The following is a 23423-nucleotide window of genomic DNA, read 5'->3' as shown; positions in this document are numbered from 1 at the left end:
CAACCAAAAATCCCCCCAGTCTCAAGAAGAGACACAACCATTTCTAAATGCCTGGCTGCTAGCTATCTTTTCCGTAATGTTTCCATGGAAAACATATCAGCCTCAATAAGTAAATATCCTTTACTATTTTCTATAAAACTTCAATTGCTTTATTTTGATTAATCTGATCAATGCTCCCATGGAAATTAAGTTTAAAGGCAGATGACTGCCTCCAGCTAAGTGTGATCTCTATAGTTGCAGGTTTCATTTGCTGGCTATTGAACAAGTCTCAAAAAAAAATCACTTTGGTTTCAAAAGTAACACTTTAAATCTATGTAGCATTTCTTTTGAAATAACACCTTGCATTACACTTCTTTTGAATGCAGTAATTTTGATGGAAGCAAAATGATTCATTGCTTCAGTGGTAATTACTCCAAAATGTGACTGCAAACTATTGAAAGTCATCAAAAGGCATTCTTCTAGAGTATTATTTTTTGAATAATTTTCATCCTTAGGTAAGTAGAAAGCACGTGGAAAGTTTATATTTCAGTATATGAACTAGACCACTACCTAAAAATACTTTGCATGAGAAGAGCACTGAAATTCTAGCACTTCTCCACACACATTCTGTACACAGAACTCAAGCAGGAAGCTTTAAAAGACAAAATGGGAGATCAAGGTTCCTCTCCAGACAATGAAAAAAAGAAAAGCTTTAAGTTTTTTCCACCCAGCTCTGTCTGTGCTTCTTTGCAGATTTGGTATGCTAATACTATCTACATATAGCTTATTGCTAGACAGCTCTGTAGGACTAGAAACATTGATTAATATGTTTTGTCAACAGGACTTGAGGCAAGACAGCGCCATGCCTCTTTCAACACAAGACTCACTGAAAAAGAATATCCTTACACAAATTCAATTTTCCTTGATCTAGAATGCTCTGGATTTAAAAAAATAACTGCCACCTATTATCTAGTACATCAGTACTAATGAAATAAACTACAGTAAATTCCTTCTTCCTTTGCCAGAAGGAATAGAAGTTTTCCAACTGGCACAACAGACCCCATCTGTGCATTGTTTCAACACCCTGCATTACAAGAATGATCGCTTTACTCTTGCCATCAGTAGGTTTTGAATACTTTTTCTGACTGAAAGATGTAATCGTAAGAACCACCCTTGCTTGATTCTCCTCTAGAGCATGAAGAACAACAATTTTTCATTGGCCAGGAACTATTACCAGCTGCCAACCTCCACACTCACACCTCCTCCTCCATGTGGCCAAATGCTTACTCACACTGCCTTTTCCTTCATTTTTTCCCATCTCCAAAGCAAACAGCACTTCAGACCTTCACATGATTTTACAAACTGCACACTATTCCTTTTACTGGGGAGACACCTTTTTAAAAATAAATGTGGTTGAAAACCAAGCAGTAAAGAACCTTAACGTTCTTTAAGCATCAAAGCAACATTTCAGTGAATGACCTATCAGTTTCAGTAATTCCACCCACTCCACAGTGGCCCATACGTCTCTCCAACACTTTCTCCCAAAACCAAAACCCACCCCTCCATTAGATATGAGGTCAGGTTGTATGTTGTTATGTTCTACAATGACTCTCCAGTCACACTTTACTGTCTAGTACACTTCCCAAGCTTGTTCCTCTGAGCTCCTTCTTAGGTTTTCTCTGCCCTAAAATCAGAAACCTCTCTCACCATTCTCTTAACAGGTGCAAATAGAATAGCCATCAAAATCCCCTCACAAACACACTTCGTTCTCCCCATCTTCTATATAACTTAATGATTAGCAGGAAAAGAGTTCTCAAGAAAAAAACAGTTCCAACAACAAATCATGAAGATTGTATAAATACTAGTTCTAGGGAAAGTAAACATGAAGAACAAAGTATGTGAGAAAATAAGTAAGTTTTGTATGCTTGTAAAAAAAATACTTTAATATCAGCTTCAAACTTGGAAGTGCAGAAACAGTCAACAATATCATCAGACTGCCATGAGGAAAGCCAACTCCACCTAAGTACAATCTCCAACCTTCATTCTGTATCATTTATGTCACTCCCAAGTCTTATACTGCCTACCATATCCTCTTCAGCCACCATCACTCTCCCAGTCCGCTGACAAATATACATGAATCCAATCCCTCCTTCTATGGGTCATCTCCACCAAAAGTTCAGAACAATCTGTTCAACCAGTTGTCACACAAAACTCATCAGAACAACTCATATAATCTGAAGTCCATTTTCTCTGCATCCTTTTGGGAAAAAGATTGAAATGTGTGGATGCTCGAGTACGTGCCCAGGCACAAGCATTCCCCATTCAGATGCATGACATGGGAGGAGAATGCTCATGGTCAGTGCAGTGCACACCTAGATGTTGGCTGCAAAATGTCTGATACATCACAGGGCAGGTGAAGCTACACTATGTGACCCCTCCAGGAGTGTTAACATAACCTGCACAGCTCTTCTCTGGCAAAAGGTCAGACACTTATAAGTTAGTTTATCTTCTAATAATGTAAAACAAGCTATGAAAACTTTTGAAGATTCCCTGACTCTGCACCATAGATTCAAAGTTGTGCATCCTACAGATTAAGAGTTGTCTTCATGGAGCTAGAGTGTAAAACTGTGGGTATAAACTAAGAGTGTATATAAACTTGCCTATGAACCAGCCTTGTCCCAGTTTAGACTGAAGAACATCATCTGCAGATTGCTGATTTCATCACTGTAAGCATGTGTCCAAACAATTCCTTTTGCTTTGCTCTAGTAAGCTCTTGGGTTCTTTTAAATTCTATCTTTACTTTCTCAGTAACAACAAAAGAACCACAGAAAACTGAAAACATCTTCCTTTACACACAGAAAAAAATCTAAGTCTTCAAACTGAAAGTTTTCAGTACACCACCATGACTGTAAAATTTGGGCTATGCAATCATATGACTCAATTTGTCCATGGAATTACACCAGGACACATTCAGGTATTTTATTTTTAGACATTAGATTACTTAGAAGAAGCTGTTAGCCATCAACATAGAAAAACATTAACACATACAAAGCAATTTCACAGAACCTCAAGCCAAGTCCTATCCAGGGGAAACTAATAAAGAATTAGCAAAAATTCAGGTTAAGCAGGTAGCAGAAAAAAATACTATCCAGTTATGAAAAAAAAAACAAACCTAAAACCAGACTAGATTCACCAAATTCTTTCCCAGTGCCACATTACTGCTTTTTGGATGTACAAACTCTTCCCCAAACCCCCCAACTCTTCCCCAAAAGAAGCTGTGGCTTCTTTTTCATAATGCAAAGTACAATACTGGCCATAAAACTATGCATCCTCTGAACTGGCCAGAAAATATCAGTTAAATTCCATTGGTTAAGAAATACTTCAGTAGCAGCCCAACAGATAAGCTTACTCAATTCTTGAGCATTACATCTACTACCAGAAATGTTTAAGGCAAGAGTGCAAGTAAAAGCTTCATCTTGGAGCTAAAACAGACAAACAGTAAAACATGTCTGGTGTGCTAACACCAAGCAAACACACATGGAAATTCTTGCAGCTCCTCTAAAAATAAGCTTAAAGAGTAGTCAGAACAGATCTGTATTTATCCCTCCTATTCCTCTAAAAACATCCAAGCAGAGTACACGTGTACTATTTCAGGTTTCAGCTACGTTAGTGCTCATAATTGCCCTGAAGGATCATCTCTTAGTGTTTCTTTTCTATAAATCTCTACAGAATTACTGGGATCTCTGCTATATAAGAAGTAATGAGATGGCTGAAGATTTTTGGTAGAACTTCAGAGAGCAGTGTAATCATACAAGGAAGTAACAAATTGAGGGAAGCAGAGACAAATTTTAAACATTCACCATTTAGAGCCAATTTTCTCTTCCAGACTGTCAACAACATTTGTGGGTTCCCTCTGCTTTACACTTGCAAACTAAAATCTAATCAACAGATTCCTTTATTGAGAAAAAGGACAGCAAGAACAGTTGCATCAGTTTTTGCTGGTTTTACTTAGTACAATAGGAATGTACTGCAGAGAACAATCCAGTATGTGCAGGGGAATGGACTGGATGATCTAATACAACTTTTCCATTTCTGACTTCTTAGAACAGCTCGGTCTGATCCAAGTTCACAAAGAGATTTCTCTCCAACAATACTGAATGAAGGGAACTCCAAGACAAAGTTTGGTCTTTTTTCCAGCCCCCTTCTTTAAATTTCTTTACAATATAAAGCGAGACAGAATATCAAACCATATGCAATAGTATACAACCATGAAGAAAACACTGATAGCTAAATACCCATAAAATTTGGAAGATCTGTAGAAAAATTAGAAAGTTCATTTTATACTTAAACCTTTCAAGCAATTTGGATCATTCAATGCATTTTACAAATTTGGAAAAAAAAAAAAGCTCTTTTCTAATATTTTTAATCATTAGACAGTAAGGTAAGAAGATGAGCTTAGAAATTTTTATTGGGCAGAGTGTCTATCTTAAATAGAGAAATATTAGTGCCTAATTAGTAGCATATCTATGCACATTTTCTAAAAAGATTGACACACGCCAGGATTGCAACATCCTGGCTCTAAGCCAATGCTAAATTTGTTTGTTTGTTTGTTTGGGTTTGTTTTTTTTTTTTTAATTACAAGATATCTGTCATCATTCTCTGCCTCAGGAATTTAAAACATTTGTCTTTTCATGCACAGTTGACTTCAAGAAGTTATTCCTAGGAGAAACAGTTTTTCAAATAAGGCACCAGAAGCCAAAAAGCTTTGGTGCTTTTGAAGCCTTGTAATACAGCAGCTGGGATTCTTTCTTCTGCTCCTATAGCTCTCTTCCAAAAAAGCAATGGGCCACTTTTTCTGAAATTTGATACGATACTGAATAATCCTTCTAAAGAATGTATTAAAGGTCGTGCAAATATCACAAAGCCTATCTTGGGGCAGGGATATGAACAAGATAACCTTTTGAAAGCTCTTCGTATGCTACATTCTATACCTTAACACCACAGAAATCAAAAGGTGAGGTTCTGCACTATATGGGCTAGGTCAGACCAGATGGGTCTAGTCTCAATTCTTATAATTAAAACTTCATCTTTTGAATGAAATTAGTACGGCATATTAAAGAACAGGCACTAAAGAACACTAAAGGTGCAGTTTCAAGAATTCAGTAATTTTAAGACAATTTGAGACTTAATAGGATATTCACAGAACTGTTCACAAGATCAGAGTTACACACATATTTAACACTTGGACCTAAAACCAACAAGATAAAATAAAGATCATTGCAATACTTCAATGATTTCCTCTTGTAACTGCAATAATGTGACCAATCATGCTTCTCCAAAACTTTCTATATGCCTCTAGAAAGCTTATTAAATCTTCTTTGTTAAAATCAGAAAGATCATTCTGTCCTGCAATGACAAACAACATGGCAACTAGAGCATCCAACTAGGAGAGCAAGTAGGAGAGCCAACTTTTCCAAACTGAGTATATTCATGGTAAGTAAACTAATTTCGGTTTTGCTATCTTTGTTTCTTTGGGGAAGGGGCAAAAGGGAACCAGTGAAGAAGTTTGAACAGGTTTAAGTTTTGCTTCAAGAGAAAATTAGAGCAAATGTTTATATGTCAGCGTTTCACAGATGCACAACCACATTTCTAGCCAGCCTACTGGCCTCCAGCCAGTTCAGAAAGAAAACTTACCTAGCAACAGACCTGGCATTTCACTTACATGCACCTACTATCAGCCTATATTAGAAATATGACCAACGTTCCCCTTGCAGTGATGTTCTGAGTCACTCAGTTGCAGCAAAGCAGTACTGAGCCTGGGAATCACTGCACTTCAGAAACTTTGACCAAGTTCTTCAGGCAAATAAATATTGCCAAGCATTGCTCCCCTGTTTATTGCTTTTGTGTATCAACTACCATACATGTTTCCTTCTACATGTAAATTCTCAGCTATATTGAAATTATTTTTCACCAAGTATCAACATTATTACATCTTTTTCTAGACTAAGATAGCTGAAATAAATGGGAGAAGTTGATTCTTTCAAGCCTCCATTGACATAATCTCAATTTTAAGTTTCCTCTATATCGATGACTGACACGGATAACCAGTCCTGCTCAGTTATGTCTGAGTCTGGATACAATCATGGCATGGGTTACCCCATAATTTCCTTCCAGCTTGAATTAGCTCTGTAATAGAGACTGAAGACATACTCACCATTTTGTAGGACTGGAACATTTCTAACCAGCTGATTGGCCCCATTTTTCTTTTATAAGCAATTTTAACATGATTGGGGTTGCTCTGCATACATCCATGACATGCTTTGATTTCTTGTTGCTGATCATTTTCATAGCAGGACACTTTACTCAAGTATTCTTCCAACTTTAGTCCAACATATTTATGTGCAAAACAATTTTAAATGGAGGCAAGCCAATAAAAGAAACAGCTTACTAGAATTTCAGTTGACTTTGTTAAAGGAAATTATTTTAAATTAATGTGGCTACTGAACTGTTGCCATACTTGACCTCAGAAAATATATTCCTTCTAATTTTTGCTGTGAACATTTATTTATTTAAGCTAAACTCCAGGTCTTGAATGTTGACCATAAAGAAGTCTCAGATTTCCTGCTACTATTTTGTTCTCTTTTTTTCTAAACAAGGGCAAACAACATATGCTTGCTGCATTAACATTACACTGCCAAAACATCACTCTTAAATGAAATCATCTATGTATTTTTGGTAGAATCTTATTTAACAACTTCCACCCCTGACAGAAACAGAGTAAAAACAAGGCTGTTTTGTTTTCACTGAGCAACAGCTTGATCACTGGTTTACTAGATGGCGCTCAGAATATTTTTCCATATGCTCTTCTCAAAGAGAATCTGACTTAAATGTGGTTTACCTTCAACAGTGAATGAAGGCTTTTTTCACCAAACAGATCCCAGAGGAAGGTCAGGTCTTCCTGGCTGTCCACATGTGGCTGCAGCTGGGCTGGCAATGCAGCCAGCAGCTCATACAGACCTATAAAATGAAAATAAAACACAAAGTGTAATCTAGAGGTGATCTCATTAATTTCACTTAACAGTTCTGTGTAACTGGCTGCCTGCAGCATGTCATTTTAACTAAACATCGAGTCTCCAGAATAACATTAACTTGTAGAATCAGAAAGAACATATTTTTTTTTCAATTTCTTAAGAATCGAGTACTAGCAATGTACTTTCTAGCTTGTCACAATTGTCAAACTTCTACATCTATATATATGCTTACACAAGGTTATACAGAAAATTCATAAGGGTTTTGAAAAAAAAAAAAAGGACAAGACCAGAAAAAAACCATACATTCCTTTACTTAATCGTTATTCCATTGCCCTTGATGTTAGCCAAAGAGTGAAATGAGTCATGAATAGGAAAAACTTCCTTAAAAGAACAGAAACGGGATAGGGTGGTCCATTAAAAATGGGTTCATGGTTTCTCTAAATATTTGTTAATATATTGCTTTTTTTTTTATCCCCTGTGCAGTAGGAATCCACAGCAAGACAAAAGGAACTGCTCTGTTTTGCAGGATTGAAACTCGAAAACCAAAACCAACACAGTTTTCCCAGACATGGACTAATAGAGAAGTATTTCAGTAAAATTTTTAATTTGCAGGTATTCAAAATTTCTCCAAAGGGTTAAAGCAATTGCTGTTGCCAGTTATTTGTGGCACACCTCACCAGTGGTCTCCAAGGGGCAGACAGTAGCATACTGTTCCACAGTAGCATACAGCATAAAATATCCATCATGCACACAGGCCATCAAACTCCTGTCCAAGAAATGTAGCAACAGTGTTTGCCGCAGCCCTCTTTGGGGAGGTAACCTGGCATGAGCTGATATCAATTCATAGCATATGTTTAATTTTCCAGTGGGATTACTTGGGGTAAAAAGGACAAAATGCCTTTTTCTCCTGTCTGCTGTCTACGAAAACACCAACAGTCTCCTGGGATCCAAGATCCATGGTCCTGCTATTATTTTTAGTCTGAGTAAGTGCTGCTGTTCATCATATGGACAGATTTACAAGATACTCCACTGGTAAAGAACATTGTTTTAAATTATAGGTTACCTACTGGTAAAGAACATTGTTTTAAATTATAGGTTACCTATCATTATTATGCCTATTATCTCCACAAAACTTATACTTTAGAATATTTATTAGTAAACTTCACAGTCTTTCCAAGCACTATTTATCCCTTTCAAAATTACATACAGCACCTTCGGTATTTGATTATTTAACATTTTTCTCTTTTTCATTGCCTTTCACTAAAATATTTTGGGAAAAAATATTCCTTCTAGATACATGTTTTTTATGGTCCATGTATTTTTGGTGGTTGACATTAATTTCTCTTAGAATCTTACTTTTATTTAAATATGCTTACTTATGCTTCAGAAACACTGCAAGAAGAGGATACAACTCAAACCACCACAACTTTGCACAGACAGAAAAAGAATGCTGAGCCTTGCCTAGCAAGACACAGCGACTGAGCTGACACCCAGAGAAGAGAGCTCTGAATGGGACTCTTGGCTCCAACTTCCCAGACTATTACAACTTCAGCACTTAGCAAAAATGGTCGTTTTTTCACACAATTTATGCTTCAAAAACATTTTCATTTAGAAAATTAAACAATCCCTTTACACTCAGATTTATATTTCTGCCCATAGCCACTTTTATTACTGCAAATACATTTACCTCAATAACCTGAAGGTTGTTAAAAAACTGAATCAAATTTTAATGTAATCTTACACTGTGGAATAGCTTCTCAGGAAAAATTCACATGTGCCATTCAGCAGAATGAAAATATTAACTTGAGCCACTCCCTTCAAATAGATGTATAACAGTGTGTGGGGTTTTTGTCCTTCATCCATCAGAGCTGCTTAAATTTCACAGAAAATCAACTATAAAACTAGGGTATCCTTGTTATATTGCTTCTCAAACTTTGATAATTAAATGCCCTGTGAAAATAAAATGAAAGTTCATGTTTCCTCATGGATTAACTATTACAGTAGTAACAGAGGGTGAGACAGAATCTGCTTGTAATGGGACAGCTTTTATACATAGAACTCCCAGACAAAAATCCCACCTGCTAGGACAGGACAGACTAACCCTGCAGGTGCTTATATACATTAAGGTTTTCACAACCAGCTAAAAAATGTCTGTGGGGTTCACTTGTTCCTACAGCCCTCAATTGTTCCTTCTAGGGAAATGTCTGTCAATGTCCATAGTGCACTACTGATAGCTTTAATGGCAATGCACCCTATCTATACAATTCTCCCAGGGAAGCAGAGAAAATCAGAGAGGTGCTGGCTGATTTAACCAGTACCATAGCTATGTTTCTAGTTCTGTCCTGCTTTGGCTCTACAGTTCAGTGTTTACAGCTTTTGGCCACAACAAAAACAAAATCTCACCCTTCTCCACAAGAAGAGAACCTGAGGACTATGCCATGAAGTGTGCTGAAGAACACCATGATCCTGCTCTTCAGACTCCTCTTGAAACTGAGTACTAGACAGCCAGGAATAAAAAAATCTCAATCAAGGAGGCAAATGTGAAACAGGGGGGAGGAGGACTTAGGGTATTTAGGGATAAGATGACAAAAGATCCAAGTTCAAAGATCCAAGATGACTTTTATCCAAGTTCAAAGTCAAAATTCTGACATTCCAGATCATGTCTCAGCAATAGCCTCCTTCCAAACAGAAGGTAATGGTAGCAGAAGGTGCTAGGACCTGCAAAGGCTTATCTTTACAGTGTCTTATTTTTAGTTCTTCCTTCCATAGTGCCCAGTATCATGAAATCCAGAATTTTCAGATGGGCATTCATATTTTTATATATGAAAAAAAAAAAACCACCCAATAACAGTGTGTATTTCCTCGAAACCCAACTCCTCAAATAAAAGGTTGCATTTTACTTGTGTGCTAATTACATAAAGTGTGTTCTTCTTATCCACTGCAGTGTGAATAAACTGTGAAAATCGTGGCTGGCATATGGCTTTCCCAGAAAATGGGATTAAAAGAAAGTGCTTTGGTGATACAGACATGGACAAAATAATTTGTCAAGTTACTGTAAACTGGTAATGAAGATAAAACCACTAAATTGGCAACTACACATTGGCCTAATTTAAACTGCCAGATTTGATACCTTCTCATATCCATCTTTTCAACACCCAAAGGGCAGTAACTCAAATCTCTGCAGCCCTGTAAGGTGTAACTGTACAGAGATGCTGCCACATGGCAAGAGAACGAATCTGAACTTCACAGCAAAGACTGCTTCAGCCCAACCTCACCCCTCCTGCAAAACTTCTAAATAGCATCTCAGGTGGTTCTGCCAGCCAAAGGCCTCTGAAATAAATGCAAGTTTCTCAGCAGTTTTAGTACTGTGAGGATGTTGGAATAAAATCTTTTTTTTTTTTAGTGTTTTCAGTAGCAACTACAAAACCTGGACACTTCTGATTGGTTCTAAAAACAAAAATTAACTTTGAAAAAGATCAGAGCTGTATCCCCTATGTTCAGATGAACTATTTTGTAAACTGAAATGCATGCTCATCCAATAAGTGATGGAATGAGATGTATCTCAGCACCTCAGAGCTGAATGCTGTAAGAACATGGCTGCCAAGTCTCAGTTCTACTTTTGGGACCTCCTATTAAAAAAAGAAAAAAGTATTTTACACACGTTTTTTGAAACATGCCCACAATTTAAATTAAAGCATTAAAAAAATTCTTTTAAAAAAAGTATCTAGAAGTTGTGTTAAAAAAAAAAAAAAAAAATCATGAAATGACAAAAAAAAAAAACTTCCTGGTTTTCTTATTGACTGGTGCTGGTGACACTGTGAAGTCTCAAGGGGGAAAAGATTCCTTTTTTAAAGAAATTGTTGCTATTCTATTTGTAATTTTTTTTCAATCTGGTTTTCCTAAATTTTACCAGCTTTTATACTTAAAAGGAATTCATGTGCACTGGGATTTTCTAGTATTAAAATAGTTCAAGTGCCAAAATTCACTACAGTAAATATGACTTAAACAAGACTATTATTCATTTACTTTGATTTTAACAGCAGATCATTTAATCAAAGGTCTCAGAAGACTTGAGCATACATTAAAAAATTAACGAGCTTCATCAACGACTTGGATGAGGGTATAGAATGTACCCTCAGCAAGTTTGCTGATGACACTAAGCTGGGAGGAGTGGCTGACACACCAGAGGGCTGTGCTGCCATTCAGAGAGACTTGGACAGGTTGGAGAGTTGGGCAGGGAGAAACATGATGAAATTCAACAAGGGGAAGTGTAGAGTCTTGCATTTGGGGAAGAACAACAAGATGTCCCAGTATAGGTTGGGGGCTGACCTGCTGGGGAGCAGTGTAGGTGAAAGAGACCTGGGGGTCCTGGTTGACAAGAAGATGACCATGAGCCAGCAATGTGCCCTTGTGGCCAAGAAGGCCAATGGCATCCTGGGGTGCATTAGAAAGGGTGTGGTTAGTAGGTCAAGAGAGGTTCTCCTCCCCCTCTATTCTGCATTGGTGAGGCCGCACCTGGAGTATTGTGTCCAGTTCTGGGCCCCTCAGTTCAAGAAGGACAGGGAAGTGCTTGAAAGAGTCCAGCGCAGAGCTACTAAGATGATTAAGGGAGTGGAACATCTCCCTTATGAGGAAAGGCTGAGGGAGCTGGGTCTCTTTAGTTTGGAGAAAAGGAGACTGAGGGGTGACCTCATCAATGTTTTCAAATATGTAAGGGGTGAGTGTCAGGGAGATGGAGTTAGGCTCTTCTCAGTAGTGACCAGTGATAGGACAAGGGGTAATGGGTGTAAATTGGAGCACAGGAGGTTCAAGTTGAATATTCGAAAAAATTTTTTTACTGTAAGGGTGACAGAGCCCTGGAACAGGCTGCCCAGGGAGGTTGTGGAGTCTCCTTCACTGGAGACATTCAAAACCCGTCTGGACACGTTCCTATGTGATGTACTCTAGGTGGCCCTGCTCTAGCAGGGGGGGTTGGACTAGATGATCTTTCGAGGTCCCTTCCAACCCCTAGGATTCTGTGATTCTGTGTGATTCTGTGATAGAGATGCAAGGGTATTTTGCAATTGTAAAAGGGGAAGTAAGATCAATCAGTCCTACAACTTGGGGGAAAAAACCCAAACAACAGATCACAATAAGCCCTGGACTTTCCCAAATCATTGAAACAGAGGAGGAAAAAGCATCCTTTCTACATTAAAAAAGGTCACATAATCCAGTGACAGTAACAGAATCAGAATTATTTAGGTTGGAAAAGACCTTTCAGACCACTGAGTCCAACCAGGAGCCTCGCAGTGCCAACTCCCCCAAAGGAGCCAATTGCAGGTAAACAAGGGAGCTCCGAGTTCTAGACACTTCCATGCTGCTACTTCTATTCATGTTGTAGAAATCAGGTGCACTAACACTTAACTAAGTAAAAGCCTATAGCATGGAAATATCAATAAAAGGAGAAACGCATTGCATGTAGGAATACTCTTGAAGGAGTGGAAGAGGGAGGGGCTTGTTTGGAGGTGCTCATATAGTGTATTAAGTCTTATTATCTAATTAAAGAATAAAGGAATTAAAAAGTAATAAATTAATATTAGACATAAAATATGCTTCTCATGAAATTTAGTTCAGCCAAGGAAAAAGACACAGGCAATTAAAAACCAATGACTAGATAACCTTGCCTACGGGAATAGTCCATATAAACTACACACAAGTAGATAATCTAAATACACATACATAATCTAATACTACAACAGCTTGTAAAGGGCAGAGAAACCACTTGGAAAAATCTGGATTTGTTGCAAGAGCAAGTAAGATAAAATGGCTGCAGAATAAGCTTTCTAGCATTCTGCCAGTTTGGACTAAGGAAGTAATTTCAAGGGAAAATCCAGCTATGTTTGAAAACTTAGCACCGTCCCTCCTTGAAAAGGTGACAGATACATTTCAATTTTTTCATTTAACACACTTGAGTAGTGTCTGACTTCAAAGCATCTTCAGCTTTTCCTAAGCTTATATTAATTCAGTTTAACTTTATTCAGTCTGAAAAAATGGGTGCACAATAATGGCAATTCCAATTTAAAAACGTGTATGCTAAATTTGCATGTGTAGTAAGATTCAAAACTAAGCAGCAATGGAAAGCTTTTAAATCAGAAACAACAGGACATAAAGAATTTTTCCAGTTCTAGAAAATTACTTCCTTCATAGTGTTATATTCTACAGAAGACTGCTTGTTCCTAGGAGTAGAATAAATGGCTAAGCTTAAGATGAAAGTGTTCCCGTACTGCACCACTCACACTGCAGATTCCAGATGCTCTACATTCTTGACATCAAAATGGAAAAATTTACTGTTAGTCTAGAGAAATTTAATATCACCATTCTTGTCATATCCTTCATAGCTCCATTATTAGGACAAGTCTGTGGAAGCTATAAACTAGTGCTAAATGATAAAAAATATGGTCTCTGCATTCCATCACTCTTGCATACTACAAGAAAACATGAACTTTGTTTTGGTTAATGTAAGGAAAGAAAAGGAGAGAAATGGATGTACGTTTACGTTCATATGTTAATTAATTTCCTGAATTAGCATTCTGAACACCTATGCCAGACTTCAAATCAAAAATTTTTACAGTAACTGAGGGATAATAAATACTGAAGAATATACATCTAAGCCCAGAACAACACTGTAAAATTTTATTGTATTAATAAAATGTGACACGCCAACCTTTAAATTTTCCAGTTTGTCAAAGGTAAAATAATCAGCACCATTTGCTGCCATTTATAACAAGCTGACATTTTTTCACATTTGAACTGCACTTTACAGTTCTATAAAGGCTCAGACAACACTTGCCTTACACAAAAGCAAACAGCATTGAAGTAGAAACACTCACTCTGACATCGTTGCTGCTGCATAATAAAATCAGTCACTAACACCAAATATTGAAAATTATTTCATTTGGAAATTTGAGATCAGTATTTATGCACACATTCAAATAAAAACATATGTGATACACCTATGGATTAGGATAGAAAAACTGCACTGTCCTATCAGACTCCAGGTATAAAAAGACCACTATGTGCTCAGCTTTATGTGCTACAATTAATTCTTTTTTATGTTCTCTTAAGTAATTCCACTGAATATATGGGCTTCCTAACACTACAAAAAAGAGTAACAATTTTCTTTGCAGAACCAGGGTATTTAACTAATTTCAGCATGTTTTGGTTTTTTTTAATTTTGCGATTTATTTGGTTTTTAAAATAAATTAATAATCTACTTTCAAAGGTAAGTAATACTGAGTAACTAGATAATCATGACATGCAAATGATCGGCATCATTGAAGAAATACCTGTTTTGGTTTATTTGTTAATTCACAAAAAAAAGTAAACCCTTGAAATCCTTACAGGTGGCACAGCAATAAAAATGTCAACATTCTATTTCTTCCTAATGAAAACAAGAATTTTGCCATAAGTGTCCTCAAAGAATAATATTACATACATTAAGGGCAATACATTCTTTTAACAAAAAAGTTGTACCTAATTTTTATTCCTGCAAGCTACAGTAATTTGTTAACCCCCCTTAAAACAATGTTATGACAGAAAATGCTGAAAGGGAGCAATCATTTAAGCCCTCCACTTTTAAAAATATTATTCCCTTCAAAATGGAAAAGTCTTTAGTTTTAAAACTTGGCTTTCAAAGCTAAAGAATCCAAAGTTGTTTGAAACAGTTACTGGTCTTTTAGGATTTGTCTCAACATTTGTATTTCAGATTTAGGATACCACATAATGTGTTATGTTCTGATGCAAGCTAGTTGATCTCTATTTGCACTCATACAGTGTAAAACTGTTGCTGCAGAGTTCGCGATTCTACGGCTAATCAAAGCTGCTTCAAAATCAACCCCCCTCAAAATGTAGTTACTAGATGCTGTGTCAACAAGGACACTTTGAAAGATCATAAAATGTACTTTCATGAGTATTCAAAGGCTCTCCGACTACATGCAAGAATAACATATACATAAAACTGATTTAAAGGGACCTATCAAGCACAAATTAATAAGCAGCTTGTGGAAGGCTCATACAAAGATCTGACATTCATATATTTTATGAAAACCCTTTGAAAGAAAGTCTTCTTCAAAAACTTGTCTCCTCCAATGAAGACTGCATGCTACGATGCCTTGAATAACCTTGAGTAATTGGTGCTTTGTACAGACATCAGCTTCAGTATTTCTAACTAGATCTTCATCAACACTAAAGCAGGCAATAGCAAGTACCTGGCAGGCAGTTGGGAAAGAACTCATTCCAGCCCCAGGACGTCACTGGGCACACTCACCACGTTTAACTCTTTTGTCACAGTTCGCAAGGTTAAAAGGCACTGGGGAGAAGTTGCAATAAATACAAAAAGTGGCACTTTATATCTGCAAAATGAGGACGTAATATCTCATTAAGAGACTGAGTAGAGACTTTAGCAATAGGTGCTGAGACTATTTTCCATTCAGTTGTGACTGAAACTGCTGGAAACACCATTTGATTGCAATGTATCTCAACCTATACCTCATATTGTGTCTTGAGGCTGGAAAAAGCCCTGCGATGCTAGGCAGAAATAACCACACAACACGCTGCTACCTGTGCCAAAAGCTGGCACAGCTGCACTCCAGTCGTGCAGCACCACAGTCTGCTCCAAGCAAAGGACATCTGGCATCACGAGGAACTGTCAAACATTTGTGTAATCTCAGGTTTTGGTCCAACAAACATGGCTGTACATTCAAGCCTCTGGTTAGAAACAATATAGGCCGTCGTACTTTCAAATTGACCACAAAACTATGCATTGCTCACATGAAAAAAAAAAAAAAAAAAAAAAAAAAAAATAGAAATTGTTGCAGCTGCCAGACCATATGATTTTAAATTTGTGTCCAATAACTATAACAGTTTTAAAGAGTTTACCATCAGCAAATATAATTGCACACATTTTCTGATTCCACACTGCTGAATCTGTCTAGCATAATATAAAATATTAACCCAAAACAGAACAGTTGTGAGAAATTTCATTCTACTTTGAACAAGTTTTCCCACAGTTACCATAAATATGTTGATACCAAAATAAATACCCTTTCCAACACCAGCAAGTTATATTTTTAAAAATTAAATCTGATAGCAATTAAAGCTAGCCATATGTCTCATATTTTCCCAACTCTTTCATATTAATGTTAGCCTACAAGCCATTTAATGTCTCTGGCAGCTGGAGATGGGTAGAATTCAAGAATGCACGGTAAAATATTGGCTCTATTTATTAATTCAGTATAAATTTTGCCTCAGCTAGCATACTGGTTTTCATGAAAACCTAGCCATACCTGTCAATTTCTGTGTGGTGGGAAATATAACCAGCCTTGAAATAATGATGCAGCCAAAGGCATTTAGCTCCTACACTTGTGGTGACACACTTATGCCTAAGCTGGAAGCAGCAGTGTGAAGCAGAACAGCAAAGGTTTTCACCTCCTTGGTGGCATATCAGTGGGGAAGCAGAGGCAGTTTGGAGTAAGATCCCAGTACCCTGCAAGCCTTTGTCCTGTCAGCCTCTGAAGGAAGAGCTACTCCCACAAATCTTGCCTTCATCACTCCCCTAAATTCCCTTTCTCATTATCCCACAACAATGAGCCCAGATCTTTGCAAGCAGGCTGGTTTAAATCCATGAACAGTATATAAAAGTAAGACATCCACATGAAAACAGCAAAACCAAGGACAGCATGTTTCATTGTTCAGATGACTGCAAAACAGCCTCTGAACTTCACATTGCTTGCACTGGTCTCACTTCACTGGGAGGTAATCCATATGGACTATGGAGCTATCAAAGCAGTGTAATCACCTAGCAAAATATTTCTACATCTACACCAACAACATGCAGTATCACAGGTCAAGAGAATTCTCAAAGAATCATAGAAGACACTACTACAAATGAAGTTTGGAAAAATACCCAACATTTCAAATATATCTCATAACTTTATTTTGTGTTATTACAAAACAGAGAAGAAAATACCAAAACTGTGAATATTTTAAAGATCACATGAAATTATAATTTGGTAAGTAACAAATGTGTTTGGTTTAATTTACAAAACAAATGTATTCAGTTTTACAGGCTTATAATACAGGAAAAATTCCACTAACTGGCACAGCATTAGCTCCTATATTTACTCAAGAAGTAAATAACGTAAGTTTGGCACCTTTTTCTTTCTATAATGTACAATATTCAAATTCAAGAACTGCTTATGACTTACACAATATTTAAGCAATTTCACACAGTTTTAGTTGGTGGCCGAACTTGGCCCATAAACGTGATTTTCCAGATGACAATGCATGAATCAAAAGCACAAAGTCTGCGTTGCACATTCATGCTCTAGTTTTTAAGGACAAACAGAAAAGCATTTGTAAACTCATCAGCTGAGAAAACTCAATACCAGCTTGAGAGGAAAGAAATCTGTAACAATTTTACAATGTTTTTCACGCTAAAACAACACTTAAAGCATAATGATGTCATCCTGGCTCCACCAAAAACAGCAACAAAGCTGCCATCAGCTACTATGAAAGCCAGGACTGCAAACTTAAATCCTCCTAAAAAGTCAATGCCACATCTTGCAGACTTGCTTTACCTGCAAAAGTGCAAGCCTTCTTTCTCTTCAAACTATTTGATGGGCCTAGGCAGAGTTCAAGGAGACTTGTGCAGCACAGAAAATACTTAAAGCTTCAGATACAGCCTCAGGCAGAAGCTCAGCCATCTGTTTAAGATGGCTGCTTCAGGATAACTTGACCTGACGCTGACAGGGCTATAAGCCTTAAAGGAAGAGCAGGATCCCACACATGTTATAAAAACAAGGGGGTTTTTTTTGTTTGTTTTTTTAGTTTTTGTTATATAAAAATAGAGGTTTTATTGGCTAATGGAGAGTGGAAGAGAAATAAGCATGTGCACACATAAGCCTTTCCCCTCTTGTTTTACAGTTAAAACAGATTATGCTGGTAAATTACAAGATTAATTTCAAAGTCACTTGATTAATCTAAAAGAGAACAAATATTGTGAATATTGTAGTCAGGCTTCTGATTTATCATAGTTTAAAGACTGCAAAATGGCTCTCAGAACAGTTCTAAGAAGCACTATCTGAGTTCAGAAGAATATACAGGTTAATACATGGTATAACAAAAGCCCGTACATGAAGAAAGCAGCTGCAAAGATGTGGTGACATCCCTAATGAAGTCTGTTGATGATGTAAAAGTGTAAAATTAACACGAACAGGCCAGCATCTAGAACATTTCCATCATGAACAGTACCTTGCTTTTAACAGAGATGTAGTGCCTAGTCCTATTTAAAAAAAGAAAATTTTAAAAATCAATGCTTCCGTACTAGTGTCCGAGCTTGCAATAGGCCATGACTTAGCAATTTTGATATTCAGAGATGATTCCTATTTACTAGTCCTCCACAAAGTCTTTCAGGCTCCACAGTGGAAAATCATCCCAGAGCAGACCCTTACACAACCTCACAAATTCAGCTTTAGCATATTAAACAGCTTCAATTGCATTTATCCCCTTGGGGGAGGGGGGAGAAAAAGGTAAGGAGAGGTAGGATTTGGCAAGAGGATAGTCAAATCCTCCTAAAAACAGGAATAGGGAGACAAAAAAAGTAAATAAAATTATCATAACCCCCCCACCCCATGGTACTAAATTATTAAGTAAATGAACAATCACACACACCAATCTCTAAAGATTAACCTCTCCATTGAAAAGAAATTTTACATTGACCTGAAGCAGGTCGATGTAAACAAACAAACAAAAACCACTTCACTCACTGTAGAGTCACTCTTTAAAATAATAATCAAATGCAGTTCCTACTATACATATTTCTTGGATTCCTGAATTGACTTCTCCCTATGCATTTTCACAATCCTGCTATTAATTCTTGTGCATAAAACTATGTGATCTAGAATAACAAGCACAGGGGTAGAAAACAGATCTTAGCAATGTAATCTCAGTTGGATCTCCTATTTATGAAACACCCCCGAACAAAAATAATAACTTCAGCTGTTCCTAAAACAGGGACAAAAATGTTGCCAGATAAAGAGCACATCCACATAATAGCAGGATGAGATTTTAACCTTTGAACATAGCCTAATATTGCAATGAAGGTGAAAACTATGGAAAGTTACGTATCTATACTCCCACTGCCTGCAGCCAGTGGTATGAACTGGACTCTGATGTGAAAGGCAAAGGAAGAGAACTTGAGACAGTATTTTTCTCCTCCTAACTTGTTAAAGAAGTGTCAAAAACTACACAGTCTGAGTTCAAAAATAACTCTACTGATAACTGTAACCCACAGAGGGGATAGTCTAGACTGCTGCAAATATTAAGGCATGTATGATATCATCTTTTTTTTTCCCCTCCTTCTTTTTCAAGTTAACATTGTAGGAACCATGCTCAGAGGTGAATCTAAACTCTTCAGACCCTTACACAAAACCTATTTGGAGTGGTTCTCTCTTGGGAATGGAGGGGAAGATGACGGGGGTGGGACTTCTAAAAATTAACTTATTTTACCTGTAGTGTTTTGTATATCTAAACTAACTTCAAGGAGAAATGGTTCTATTTAAAGTGTTAAATTAAGCAGCTGTTGAGACCACAATTAATAATCTTATTCGATTATTTCTTGAAATAGAGACTGTAGACTTAACAAATAAGATCTGGAGGAAGCATGCAGTCCCCCTTGGCTTGCGTACCTGTGTCACTTCCAGATCCAGTTGATAATGCTGGCATGATTTAGTCTGCACAGTATCAGGCAGGAACGTCAGACTAGCACTCTGCAGCCAGAAGGCAGAAGTCAATTTCAGTTTAACTGCTTGCAGCCAAGTTGTCTATGAAGATTTATGCTAGTCTAAGCTTCTCCTAGAAAGAACAGAAACAGAATTTTACAATTAAGAACACTGTTAAATTGTAAATTACTGAAGTTAGCAAAACCCCATCTTCATCGTAAAATAAAATTTGATTCAAGATGCTGAAAACCAAGTTCTTTACATTTAGATATAACTGTTAAGAGGGGATTTTTTCCCCCAGGTGAAACAAGTTTTGTTTTCTTCAGTCTACCTGATAATCCCATTCTGCTGTAAGAATAATTTAACACATTTCAATTATGTAAATTATACCCTTTAACTCTATTTTGTCAGGTATTTTGGAAATAAAGCCTAAGGTTATTTTATTATCATTAATTTGAATAATTTAAGTCCCTCAGATTTTGCTACTACTTATCCCAGAGAAGAAAAAAAATATTACTTTTATCACATTGATTTATACAACATTTCTACTTAACCTCCTTTCAATAGTTTTCAGTTAATTTAAGATCTGACATGTCAGTTTCATTTGTAATCTCAAAATATAATCTAAATTTTGACCAAAGGTATAAAAAAGCAAGACAGAGACAAAAACTTCTCTAAGTAAATAGCACTTTAATTCATGCAGACCACGGAAGGAATTTTCCTGTAATTTATAAAAAAAATAGTAGTAAAGACATTTTTTTATTATTGCACAGACCTACTAATACTAAATTTTGGGTGTTTCTTTTAACCAGATCTTGAGGAAAATTCAGAGCAAATGTTGCAAAAGTAAAAAATCGATTTGAAATGTTAGTGAATTTATTTAAATTCAGGTACGTTAGAATATGAAACTGGAACACAAACTTTTGAAAAGAAATTCAAAGTTAAGATTGGAAATGCTTACTAATAGCTGAGCAGGGGCAGATGTGTTTGCAGAGAAGGAAAGGAGAGGGAGAAGTGTAAGGTAGCAGAAACCAAGGGTTTTCGCCAGATTTCAGTAAAAAAAAAAAAAAAAAAAAGGAATTATTGAATTAAAAAAATCACTCTAGTTCTGCTTTAATATAAGAAAATAAACAAATATAAGAGCATTTTACTGCTGCTGCTAGTTTGTTTGGTTTTGTTTGGGTTTTGGTTTTGTTTTGTTGTTTTTTTTTAAATATATATTAACCAGAACTGCTTTTGAAGTCATCTTGGCTCTGAAAGCACATATTTTGGACACATTTGTACTTGGCAATAGGCTTGTGGAAGAATAATATACAGGTGCTGTAAACAATGATGTTCAAAATCTTGGTTTTCACCATAAAAAAAAATCCCCACATTGCTATAAGTATTACACCATATTACAGGCCAACCACAAGATTCTGTTTAGTAAGTTCTAAATAAATTAGTAGATTTAAGCTACTAAATTGTTAACTCATCCCTAGGTTTAAGTCTATTGTTTAAATAGTCTGGCAACTTTAAAAAGCTTTTTCCTCCCCTAGGCATTTACAGAAGAAATAGGTTTGCATGTCAACTTTCAACCTTCATTGAAAGTAGATGGGTTTTTTAAGAAGGCAAACACAGCAGAAGTTACCCAGGGCTCTAACTTCTTCTACGGTGGAATGCACTGAATAAAACTTAAAAGCTATCTATGAAGATTCTTTCAGGGTCTGAGGGCTTTTTAGGTATAAACATCCATGGTAAAGAAAATTTTAAAAGTTTTAACTAAATAAGCTGCAGTTTAAAAAAAATATTTTTACATTTATCAGATCAGCACAAAGTTCATTAACTTAACTACTTTATCTCTGTTAAGCTGTGAGTACTTCAGAGTGAAAGCTCATTTTACGATGACAAAGTTGTAAAACGTCTATAGGCAGAGCCAGCCAGGGTGCAGGGGAAAAAAAAAGGGGAAAAAAAAAAGAAAAAGAAAAAAATTACATCATAGCCAAGGACACGCTGTACCAATTAAGGAGGAACATATTCACTTGCATTAATTCTGCTTGTTTTCTTTCTAACACATCTAAATGTAATAAAGAAGTCATGTTCTAAGCTCACTTACAGTCCCCAGCATGAGCACACAACTACAGCCATACGAAGGATGGAGGCATTTTTAGTTTTCATATGTGTAAGAAACTGGCTAAAACAGAATTAGTTGCTATTAATGAGACATCTTTGATGAATATGGAGCTTAAAGTGCTTTTGTCTATTAAAAGAAAAACTCAGATATACAAGGCATTCTCATTAAGGGTGTATTATAGATAAATAAGAAATACTACTTCCTTAAAAAGTTTGCTGCAAAATGTGAAAAGTCTTGTTGATCTACATACATGTCATGTATTTAAACTTGATAATTTTCTTTATTTTTCTTTATGTCACAGTAAATCATTCAATATTAAAAACATTCAAACTCTTTATTATTTAAGAAACTTATATATGGCATAAAGTTATTCCCCCCAGGATCCTAAACATATATCAATGAAAAATAAATGACCTGATGAAATCCTTACCAGTAAAACGCTTAATATTTTGCTGGAATGGAATGGGGATTTTTAATTTATTTTTTTTCTAACTTGCAAATTAAGCTACATTTTTGCAGTGACGACATTATTTTCTTTGGCTGCCTTTATTTAAAATGCTTTGGAATTTTTTGCCGGAGCCCAGCATTGCTGACTGCTGTATGGAATCGATTTGCTGCAACACAGAAATACCAGCTGTTACAGGACGTCCTGAGAGGGATTACCGAATATTCTCAAATTGAAGTCCAATCTATCTTTCCATAAAAACGAGAACCCGAGGCCAGGAACCTCACAGCGGTATCAAGTGCACCTGAGGCATTTACAGTGCCCGGCGGGGCTCTCCCACCACTCACCCGGGGCTCTCCTGTCCCATCCCATCCCTCACCCAGGGAGTTGTCCTATCCCTCACCCAGGGCTCTCCCATCCCTCACCCTGGGCTCTCCTGTCCCATCCCATCCCTCCCCTGGGGCTCTCCAGTCCCATCCCACCCCTCCCCGGGAGCTGTCCTGACCTCTCCCATCCCATCCCATCCCTCACCCGGGGGGGTGGGTGTCTCCTGTGCCATCCCATCCCTCCCCCGGGGCTCCGGTCCCGCCTCGCACCCAAGCGGACGCTGACACCGCGCCCCCCACGACCTCCGCGCTTCGCTCCCGCGCGGCTCCTGCCCCCTGGCGGCCGCGGGAGGCGCCGGGCCCGGGCGGGGCGGGGAGCGGGGAGGCTGCGGCCGCTTCCCCCTCCTCGGCCCCAACTCCCGAACCCCCTGCACGGGTCCTATGAGCTCCGGGGAGAGGCTCCTCGGAAGGCACTAAGGTGCTTTGATGACTTCTGCTGTTAATTACGCAAATAAGTAATAATAACTAATGTAAACTAAATAATGACATAATTTTAATTATTTCTGCCCGTATTTACTTGAATAACGAAAGATGTTTCTATTTCTAGGACTCTCCGGTTGAACGACAGATATTAAAAAAAATAATAAATACACCGAGATGTGGGTAAAAGAAGCAGGAGTGCTTCCCTGCCTCTCGGTAATTGCTGCCTGATGCACAAGCACACACGCACGGACAGACCCACCCGGACAGACCCACCTCTAGGGAAGCTTC

At 37.3% G+C, this 23423-nt stretch overlaps 1 protein-coding gene across 1 annotated transcript in view; it reads right to left on the bottom strand.

The window, feature by feature from the left end:
• MPP7 (membrane palmitoylated protein 7) overlaps positions 1-23423 on the bottom strand; it is a 141711-nt gene that overhangs the window by 83379 nt on the left and 34909 nt on the right. The window contains exons 2-3 of the mRNA XM_030445582.1: positions 19736-19901; positions 6878-6996 (exon numbers count right to left, since the gene is read on the bottom strand). Coding sequence (XP_030301442.1) covers positions 6878-6996; positions 19736-19772 — 156 coding nt within the window. The 5' untranslated portion in view covers positions 19773-19901. The remainder of the gene's footprint in view (positions 1-6877; positions 6997-19735; positions 19902-23423) is intronic.

The sequence above is a fragment of the Calypte anna genome, chromosome 2, assembly GCF_003957555.1.
Source record: "Calypte anna isolate BGI_N300 chromosome 2, bCalAnn1_v1.p, whole genome shotgun sequence".
NCBI classification, from domain to species: domain Eukaryota; kingdom Metazoa; phylum Chordata; class Aves; order Apodiformes; family Trochilidae; genus Calypte; species Calypte anna.
The sequence above is the reverse complement of the archived record's forward strand: the minus strand, read 5'-3'. Positions and strand labels throughout refer to the sequence as shown.